At 36.2% G+C, this 11,290-nt stretch overlaps 1 protein-coding gene across 1 annotated transcript; it reads left to right on the top strand.

The window, feature by feature from the left end:
• The first annotated feature begins 1,107 nt into the window (after nucleotides 1–1,107).
• Nucleotides 1,108–7,551, top strand: LOC148034815 (uncharacterized). Its single transcript, XM_087679790.1, has 4 exons — nucleotides 1,108–1,300; nucleotides 1,449–2,055; nucleotides 4,647–4,763; nucleotides 4,909–7,551. Exons 2-4 carry the CDS (start codon nucleotides 1,609–1,611, stop codon nucleotides 6,652–6,654), a joined length of 2,310 nt encoding a protein of 769 aa, XP_087535916.1. The 5' UTR covers nucleotides 1,108–1,300; nucleotides 1,449–1,608; the 3' UTR covers nucleotides 6,655–7,551.
• Nucleotides 7,552–11,290: the final 3,739 nt, after the last annotated feature.

Below are 11,290 nucleotides of genomic sequence, written 5' to 3'. Positions count from 1 at the left end.
GCTTGGTTTATGTTTCATGTTTTTCAAAGTACTCCTCATCAAGAGAGCACCCCAAACTGCATGATAGGACATTTCTACCCAAATCTTATTAGCTTCGAAAACTTGTGAGTGTTGTGCATCTTATATGTAATTCAAAACACACATTTGATTTGCCTAAGATATGGCTAAAATTAGCTTCAATTCAATAAGTTTAATATGAACTTAAATAGTTATAGTTATTGGATGAAGTTATCGCATGCATTAGTACTATAGTCAAAGTACGAAGTAGTTATCTTTGAGTACTGGAATATCAACTAAACTCAGTGAAAACATTCTAAACCAAGTAGTTTTTCTAAAATATAGGGATTAGGATTCAAAACCATATTCAATCATAGAATCATACTAGCATAATGAATAAACACATGCTAGCATCACGAGTAAGATTCAAAACTGTATTCAATCATAGAATCATACTAGCATCATGAATAAACACATATTCGTATGCTAAAAGAATATACAATAGTGATGAGCCCTATGTAGATGCCAAATATAGGGCATCATTAATGTCTTCAAGGAAAAGGAAAACTATGGCTTTTGGAAAAAAAAATCGCTAAAATCATACGTTGTAAGCTAGTATGAAATACACAAATTGGGATCAAATCATGTTGGGCAATTGGACAGTATCATCGGCACACTAACAATATGCGTGACTTGCGGAGTAGTCATCGTGTAGCATCAGACTATCATCTCACAAAAAGAGTGCCGAATGTACGGAACAAATGTAGATACGGAATCCCATTAGCTAAATGTGACTGTGCGTGTCTTACTAGTTGTATTTGCTACTAAGGGTCATGCCAGATGTAGAGTCTATAGGTGGCTTTCAAAGTAAAGATGACTATAATTTTAGTAAGTAAAAAGAAGAAAGGCATGTCACACCACGAAAACTTAAACTTATTCGACATTTAAAAAGTTGGGTATGTCAATGCGTGACCCTACTGTAAGGGGGTCTTTTGTGAACATTGCACTGGAGAAGCATGACGTAATCAGATTATGGTTTGAATAGTAATGTGCACCAGTGCATTTAAAGGTGGTGATGAGTGGCGGGCGAAGGATCCTTTTACACGGCGAGGTTGGAACTTGGATTTGGCAGTTGCGATTCGAGACGCGCTAATCGGTCATTACTGGATTAATTACCATCGGTCAAAAGATTTGTCCTCTGCCATGATCCATGGCGTCCCTGCGATGATATCCTGTTGCGCATCCACATTGCAATCACGTTTTCGTGCGTCTCTCTTCTCCAGCAGAACGCAGACCAGTAAAGGTGCAGCCATAGATGATATTCTCTTCGCATGCATAAATACATGAGAGAGAGAGAGAGAGAGAGAGAGAGAGAGAGAGAGAGAGAGAGAGAGAGAGAGGTTTCCTTGTTTCTCTTGCTTTAGCTGACGCTTTCCTTTGTGATCACACAGACGAAGCCTTCATTCTCTGCGTCCTGCTTACCGTCCGCATAACGCAGCCAACCATCCTGTGCTTCTTGCTGCCGTTCTGGATGAATCGTTTCCTCGGAGCCTTTTCTTCTCCTATTTTTGTTATGTCGTGACTCGGTCTGTGGTGATCGTGAAGGGTCCTATGGATCAGAAGTGCGTTCATAGTTATGTGCCAGAAGCTCTGCACGAGAACGACCTTCATTCTCCCAGAAATGGTGGCAAGGACTTTCACGAGAACAGCAAGCAGTCGTACGAGGACAGCAGGCCGGTGCATGATAATGGGAAAAACAATCAGATTCTAGGTGATTCCATTGCCCCTTCCTGTTCAGATGGCCACAGAAGTGAGGCTCTGGCAGGCCTTATTTTCATGTGCAGTGCGGAAGTTCAGAAGTCTTGTTTTCGCCACGGTGTATTTGGTATGCCTGCCTCAAAGAAGCATCTCTTAGAATTGGTGTCACCGGGCACAAAGCTTTTCCTGTTTGAATTTGAATCTAGACAACTCTGGGGAGTATACGAAGCTACGACGAATATGTGCTATGACATTGAACCAGACATTTATCAATCATCAGCTGTACCTTTTCCTTTCCAGGTCAGTTTGTTAGAATATTGTCTTGTCAATATGATATGAGATGAGCTTTTATTACTGTGTTGGGACCTGGAATGTACATAGCCTGCATGTTTTTGCCTAGTCATATTTTGTTTAGACTGGTGGCTGTTTATGGTGGCAGCAATAGGTTTTAGGAATTGGATAGCAGAAAGACTTTGTGTATCTGCCTCTGATGGACATATTTAGGATAGTGGGCTGTTATGGTGACTTGTTTTTGTGTGAGATCATTGAATGAATGGGCAATGGAATCCATAATTCAAGACACAAGATGTACCATATAAACCACGTATAAGATGATACATATGATTATCAATAGGTTTTTCAATCTCCCGCTCTCTAGATATACATGATTTGATACAAAAGGGTGGAGGAGTGGAGTATTTATGGGAACATACAAACTCATAGGGAGCACCATGATGTTATATATCACAATAGTAATCTGCCAAGAACTTGTAACACTATAGTACCAAGTTGATGTGGATCATACTCAAACCAAGATCACAGAAGGTGAAAGTGGCCAAATCTCGATGTTTTTTAATGTATAGACTTGCAAATGCACATCATGACAATGAATTCCCCTCCTTGAGCCATCTGTCAAATGGGTTCATCATGTGGGAATTGACTAGGAGCCAACACCGCTCATTGTCAAACACTCCATCATGTACCTAAACATCACACCAACTCCAAGGTTTGAACTGCCAAACCGTGTTAATGTATTTAGAAAACCATCATCAAGTTCCATGCATTATGTAGATATGGTAGGCATGAGCATGCCCTACCTTTGTGCTCTCACAATCAGATTTGGCTCACGGATAATGAGGAGTGCCACTTCATTACTATCGAACAAGGGCATTCTTGCTCCATGCCGAGATGGACATTGTACGACAATAGGTGTCACTGTAGAGGATATTAGAGAATACTAGAATGGGCAAACGTGCCAAGTGTTGGTCCAGCCTAGCCATGTTCTAGGAGTATTTGGCTTCCCTACTTAACATGGAACCACCATTTGAGAGGAAGACCAAGAAGTCGGGGGGTTCAGGTAGGAGCCATCTATCCAGAAATTGAATAGAATCAGCCATGCCACCACCAAAGAACCTAGTGACCCTCTCTGGATCAGTCACCACTGTTGATTGGTTTGTGATTGTCTGTTGTAGTCGTGTTTGCCAGCTTATGTCCAGCCAACACTAGTCATCCCTGAAATTATGATGTCCCGCACATTTTGGAACCAGCCTTTGATGTCTCAAAGGGTAGTAAACCCTAATTTGCAAACATTACTTACACATAAACATTAAAATCGGTAAATTGAATATTCACAAATGGGAGCTAGAGTGCTCCTACTTGGCACAAAGATATTGATTGGATTCAAAGCCTCGTGCCTTCTTTCGATGTTTCTTTAAATTACTGAGAATGGCTAGGAATTGGGTACAAAATTGTTGAAATTTCCATAGTTCTGCCCCATGGCTCTAGCACCTTGAGAGAAGGTCTCAATCATCAATCGGACTCTAGATCATCTGGAAACTCATTTGATGACTTCAGTCTTCTAAACCCTAAAAATGACAGCAACATAATGCATCAAAATACATTGAGTACTCATTCCTTTGGTTGTCTGATCTGTGCCATTGACCCACTCATGGTTTTCTCTCACAAAGGAGGTTGGTTCTCATGATAAATCTGCACTGAATTGACTTTCTTTGAGACAAAAGTGTTTAAAAATTGCTCTAATGCCAAGATATTGATGGATAGATCTCTGTAGATTAGAGAAAACTCAGATTGGAGGAGAGAAAAAAGAAAACCAGAAGTATAGAAGGCTGGTTACAATGCTCCAAAACTGCCATGCTAATTCCTAAAGCAAGAAGGAAGAGAGCTGCTGCCTTGACATTTGCAATCTTGAGCTGCAAGGAGTACTTTCTTGAAAGTTCCAAATGCTTCTTTTTAGATTTGCTGTGGATAAGATGTCATCAAGGAAGATGCCCACAAACTGACCTAGATAGGGCCATAAAGCAGTATGCATGAGCTTCATGAACATGATTGTTGCATTGGTAAGACTAAATTGCATTATAATACCCATATCTAGTCCTAAATGCTGTCTTAGGAATATCTTCAGCCTTAATTCTAATGTGGTAACTTGATCTTAAATTATCTTTATGAAGTTTACATGGCTTCAAGGCCATTCCAGCAAGGAAACACACTTTTTAATCACCAGCTTGCTAGCACAGTACTTTTTCTTTTTGATTAGTTTGTGGAATAAGTGATTGTACTTCAAAAGTGACATCAGATTGCCCCGTTCTTACTCAAACATCCATTTTTGTGCCGTAGTTTGACAAGAAAGATGAACATAATCGTTAGATCATATCACCCCATCCTTAGCCTTAGTCGTCCATTTTTTGTACCGCACATTGACAAGAAGGATAAATGTAAGTATAGCAAAGTGTTGTGCTTCATGGGGCAAACTTTGTTGGCAGTATCTGATTTCACAGAGGCATGGCCAAAGCAAAATATGTTGATTAAAGTTTTGATTAAGGCATTGCCTTTGTGTTTTAAGGTTGCTTTGTTTCTTTATGGGCTTTTTGCAGGTTAGATTTCAGATATCTGAGAAATGCAGGCCACTTCCAGAGAAGATATTCAAACCAGCCATCAAAGACAATTACTACAGCTCTTTCAAATTTAACTTTGAGCTACAGCAAGACCAGGTGATGAACCATATACACTTTTTATAAATACTTCTGACTGAGCCGAGTGCTTGGAATGCCAATAACTATTTCCCATGGCTGGAGCAATGCTGTGAGTTTTTGCTATAGAAATGGTTGAAGTACTTTCTACTGGTTAATCTTTCAGGTGCTGAAGCTAATGAACCTGTTCATACATAATGAAGAGAATGTCAGTTCTAATGTGACGAGGTATGGCATATTTTCATCTGAAGTGCCTGACATTAAACTTTATGACAAAAGAAAGCTTGAGAATGTTGAGAGCTCAATTCCTGTGAGAGAGAAAATACTAGAGATGAGCATGGCAAGGAGCCCTGCTGACCACACATTTTCAAAGAAATACAAGTCTACTAGCCCAAATTGTGTACCTTTCACACATGACAATCATTTGGTAACTGGGAAAGAATTTTTGGTAGATACCACACACCGTGGTTTCGCAAGTTTTTCAGGTGCATGCAGCATACAAGATCCTAGTACTTCAGGAGAGGATTTTGAAGGCAAACATTGTCTTCTAGGGGTAGGTTCTACAAGTGCAGCTCAGATTCTCCTAAAAGATGGTACAGAGAGCGAGATACCTGTAAAACCTCATTTTACGAGGGAATCTACAGGAGGCATATCAAGACAAAGGCTGGCTGACTTCTTTGAGGGCACTCCTGTAAAGTTTGAAGATTATGATGATTTATTGCTCAAAGCAAATCAAACAGATAGTTGCCTTGAAGAACAGCTTTATGCTTATAAGGTAAAAATGAAAGAATTGAATGAAAAAGCTCTATCAAGGCAGCAGGGTTGCTTTAACAGACAAGAAAGTACAAATTACCTTGCTTACCAGTCTGATCCGAAATGGAATTGTCTTGATTCAGCCAGTGGGTTGCACATTGATAAAATTTATCAATCAATGCTTGTGGAGCGGGGAGCAAGGAAAGGTATTCTGATTGACAAAGAAGAGTACCTTGAGTTAAAAAGCTGTAAAGATGCTTTATATAGGGGAGGGTATGTTGCATCACAAGACATGAAGCAAACGTTATCTGAAAATTCTAGCCATTACATTGACACCATTGAAGATGTGCAATGGGTTACAGATGAGGATTTGGAGCTATATACAACTCAAAAGGTAGTGTCTGATTCATGTTCTCCAGTTTTTGCACACTCTGGTGCTGCAAGTGCTGGTCCAAATGTGGATCATGTACAAAGTGCAAGAACTTCCAAAAGTAACGAGTACATAACATCGTCATTGCCTAGAGATATACCTGCTGCCAGAAGTGTGCCAGCATCAAATGGGAAAGAATGGTTGACAACTAGCCATCAAGATGCATATAATCTTGCATCAAGGCTGGGAAAGGTGCAAGATTTTTGTGAGAAAGGTGAGCAGCTTCCTTCTGACAAGATAGAAAATCAAGTACAGAGATCACTCGTGAGGATTTTGGGGAAACGTTCCAGGTCTTTTCTAGAATGTAGTGATAACACTGCCAAAGGTAAGCGGAGTGTCTGGTCACGTCTTTCTGGTCCCAAACATACTTCAATGGAAGATCCTTTTTGGTTTAAAAAAGAAAACAAGTCTGAGTCATCAAAAGGTTACACACGATTACCTTCCACATACTCTGATCGAACTGCTGGTAAGCATGAAGAAAAAGTAGTGCCGAGCACTGACTTTGGATATTCTTCAAAATCATATGAAAATGAAGTCACTATCAATTTTAAGCGACGAACTTGTAGCAAGACAGATGGTTTATGTGAATCATATCGTGGTGTCAAAAGCTGTGAGCTGGATAAGGACATGAAAAGTAAAGATAAAGAGAGTAAATTTGTTAATGGCAGAAGAAAAATCAAGCGCCCGGATTTGAACAATGATGTACAGATAGCCTCTGAGAATTCATAGAGTTTGCCAAAATCACAGCAAGGTCATTAAGAAGGAAAACATTCCAAGGCTAATGAGCCTGAAAGGATGGAGGACATTTGCCCATTTTTTGCATCCAGTATCCTGTCAAACCTTGCCTATGAACCCTTTCAGCTTTGGAGATCAAGGTAGCACCCCTTTATTTGACACAGCCTATACTGAAATATGAAAGTAACTGTCCACAAAATTCTTTATCTGCTGGTTGTTGGGAGTGTGCTTGAAAGAGAGAATGTGTATGTATATATCTTCTTGGACCAAATGGAAGGGCTGATACAAAAACTCATCTTAGTGGCAGATTGGGCCATCTTCAGTGCTGTTGATGGTGAGACTTTTTAAGCTTGATCAGGTTCCATTTAAGAAATTGCAGAGTCCCCTCATTCTTGTGGAGCTGTTTTAAGGTCCTGCTACAAGCAACTGCTGGGGATAAAGGTTAATTTGGCTGGGAATATAAACTGGGCTAGTTCAAAATTGCATCGTAACCTAGGGTGTTTACCGGGAGGGCATCTGATTAATTAGCATGGAGACACAATGCAAAACTGAATAAAGATTCAGTGGAATAGCTCAAGGCATCATGCTTGCTGATCTTTTTATGAAGCTGTGCTGTTGGATTGGGAATGGAAGCAACTCCTGAGCCGAGGTTTTGGTTTGACCGGTTTTCTGTTGTCCTTGGAATGTAGTCTCTTTGGATAGTATAGATTTTGAGTTTTTTGATATTTCTCAAAATAAGCGGAAAATAAGGGCTGATGAGATATTACTGCTCTAGCAGAAGGTTGCTCAATAGAAATTTTGTCATATTGAGTAATTTTGTCATGTGGTGGTACTTTAAGTTGCCGTAGTGTAAGCTCATATGTGATTTATATTTTGGGTCGTGATTACAAAAGTGGGATATATTCATTGAGAAGATATGTTTTTTATAACATAACTTCTTCACAAGGTTGTAGATCTTGCTAGTAGAAGCTCAATAAAAGTAAACAACTCTTTGGAGTAAGAAAGCTATAGAATGGAGGATTTCATTGCAAATATATTTATTAGGCTTGAATTTTTCTTTTTTTTTGATTCATTTTTATAGTTGATGACAAGCTTGATTTTATGTAGTGCTCATTTCCTATCTCCTTGATTTGGTTTTACACATGTTGCCTTTGTAAATAAGGGAATTAGGCAAAATTTGGACTATAAAATTTTGAGAATTGTCAAATCTTTGGCAATTCGAATATGCTTTGTGAGCTCTTTTTATTGGTCTATAGCATGCCATGAGATTTGTTTCAATATTTCAAAAGACTCCAAATTTGGTGTGACATAGATGTCACATATTAAGCTTTTGAAGTATGAAGAATCTCATGGAGTGTTATAGATCAATTGAACAAGCTTGACGAGTACACTCTAACTATCAAATGTTTGATAAATTTTGAATGAGTTTGCAAAAAATTAATAGTGATTCTAGTTTTGAGAAGAGGCTATGAGTTAAACCTTCTAAAGTGTGCACATTTTGAATTTAAATTTTACATAATGGGTAAAGAATAAAGTAGCATGTCCCTTGCAAAAGCTAATGATAAAGCTTTGCCAGCGTAGTGGTAGAGGTAAGATTGACCATGACAACTAACACCATAGCTTGATTTATGGCATGATTGGAAAGGTAAAGACCTTATTGAGCTTATATAGGATGTTCCATCGGGGCTTCAAGTTTGTAAACATATGTAAACACACCACCAACTCATAAGGCTAAAACATCTTTTGGTGTAGACTAACCAAGTAGCTTGCTTATTATAACTTGAGGCATTGGAATATATGCCTCATGCATGTATATGATTGAAATCAAAGAAATAATTGCCACACTTGGATTTTTAGTAGAGCATAGGTCACATGTTGATATTATCAAGTAAGAATGATATTTTGATTAACTAGAATAGATAATGTGAATGCAAATGAGTCAAAAGGTGGAAAAGGGTTCACTAGATTCTTGGTACTCTTTGGTTGTATTGGAATGCAAAATAAATTGCAATGTAAGTAATGCTAGAATGTCCATTGGAAAACAAAAAGCATGCTCCATTAATATGCAAAGTTTTTTTCTTTAGTATAAATCATTGCATTTAAATATATCTATCTTCATTCATGTAAGCATTGTAATACTTGTTGTTTTTGGATCAATATGTACATTAGGGCTAAATATGTATTGTAAGGGTTTGGATTTATTTTTAATTACATTCTAACTAGATAAAGGGTTAGGACACCTTATTAATTGTTTGCTTCTCTCTTATTATAGGGTGGAACTAGCAGTAGATAATGATAGTAGCTTCCTCTTTTTTCTTTTTCATTTACTTTTGTGTTTAGTAAGTTTATTTCTAAATATTTATGTTAAAACATTGAAAATGACATTACACTTTTCAAAAAAATTGATTACTATGTTTAGATGCTTGTTTTTTAGGTTTTAATCATGTTTTATTTTTTGATTAAATGTTTTTTTTACTTTTACTTTGGTAGGTGCTAGATATTTACAATTATAAGACAAGTCTCTTCTATGTATTCTCTAGGGTCATGTTAAAAGTACATACCATGAGAACCTATACACTCTTAAGTTCCATCCATACATTGCTAAATTAATTATTAAAAAAGCAATATGTTTATTTTTTCCCTTTGTAAAGTGCATTAAATACTAGGTTTTGCTTTTGCTTCTTGTATGTAAGCATGTATGGTCTAAGAAAAGTTAAACTTAGACAATGTTGACAAAGATTCTTCACCATTATCTTATTATCCATCTTTCTGCAAAGAGATTAAAGCCAAATCTTGAAGCAAATTAATAATATCTCCTTCATTTTGATGTGAATACAAAGATATAAGCTAGAAATTAATAATCTCTCCTTTATTTTGATGTGAATACAAAGATATAAGCTAGAAATTAATAATCTCTCCTTTATTTTGATGTACTATTCACACCATGAAATAAAAATTCTTGAACTCAATAATTATTTCTCTTTTTAATTCTTCGCTTGAAGCCCTTATCCTTTAGTATTAAATTGTCAAGACTTTTTAAATGCTTTTGTTTACACCTAAAAACCTAAAACTAAACAAAGTCAATAAGACTTTCAAATTTAGTTACTTGATCCTTTTGGGATTTGTTTTTCTCCTTAAGTTTTTTTATTTTCTTCCTCATTACTTTTAACTCTTTATCTACCTCAATCAATTTACTCGTATGTTATCTATATTTTACCTTCCAAAAACAATTGTGGTAATAAAATAAGTACCTCAAATTATAAAATTCATGTACATGTTGAGTCGACAAACAATTACAATACCCCAACAAGCCATACTTTCCATCTCTAATAAACCCAATTTTATCATAAAGTGTTTGAAATCTAAATGGGTGACCTATTAATACATCTACTAAATATTAGCCTTCATTTGTCCACAATCAATATACTTCTTGTCTTCATTTCTTAATCTTTCAACTTCAACCTGAGAGAAAGAATTCTCATGGTTTTTTTCTCTCTCCATTTACAATATGCTTCTTTTGTAATAATATGAATAAGTTTTTTAAAGCTTTATATATATTTCTTGAAAAAAAAAATATATCTATAATGTTGAATATATGATTGAGTGACTTATTAAACTAATACAAATGTAAACACAAATAGAATTTACTTTAACATGACAAATTCGTTACATCTTCCAATCCAATTGGCACACCAAGCCGTTACAACATATAAATACATAAAAACAAAAGACCAATCTTTTTTTTTAAAAGCTGTCACAATGAATAAACTTATTAATATCTTACAATTGGCATTTCAATTATCTTCACAACTTTCTCACTTCTATTAATTCAATTGACATTGCAAGTCTCTTCCAATAGAGTACAAAATACATAAAAAGAGCAAGTGTAATAGTATAAATGAATGAAAATAATGAGAAAAGCCTATCACAATGAAAATGACTTCTACAACCATAATAATCTTTGCATTCCAATTATCTTGTTAGCATTATTCTTTTACTTAACTTGACACAACTTATTTCTTCCAATAGGATATACAAGTACATATAAAAAGAATAAGACTTCTAAGATCATTATCAACAATATAAATGACAATAATATTTTAAGCTTCTTTCAATGGCATGAATAAACACAAAGAAAGAGAAACATCAACGAGAAAAAAAAAATGAATTTTAAACTATTCAAACTATATGAGACACAAATGCAAAAACACCAAAAGATGGAGGATTTGTCATCACAAGGCAAGGTTAAAAGCATTCAATCTAAGAATGATGGTGGATAAGTATAGCTCAAGTACCCAATGAGAGCTATGAGACCTTCAAATATCTTTTCAATCACACAGATACATGAAGTATTAGAGTCACAAGACAAAGGGAATAATACACAGTAATAAAAAAATCAATTGATATATTAGCCCTTGTATTAATGGGAGGGATAAAAAACAGATTTTTTTTCAATTCTAATAATATCTTTAAAAAGTCCAATATGGGATATTAGAAAGAATTGTGTGAATGTACAACCAATGTGATTAGTAATGCCTTGGCAATAAATGATCGCATGAATGTTTTGATGTAGCTCAATAAATTCTTACAACTTTTATGGCAAAGTAGGAACTATGCAAGCTATTGTTTG

Source organism: Lygodium microphyllum, chromosome 6 (genome assembly GCF_053477565.2).
Source record: "Lygodium microphyllum isolate KBCC chromosome 6, Lygodium_microphyllum_v1.1.10, whole genome shotgun sequence".
NCBI classification, from domain to species: domain Eukaryota; kingdom Viridiplantae; phylum Streptophyta; class Polypodiopsida; order Schizaeales; family Lygodiaceae; genus Lygodium; species Lygodium microphyllum.
The sequence above is the reverse complement of the archived record's forward strand: the minus strand, read 5'-3'. Positions and strand labels throughout refer to the sequence as shown.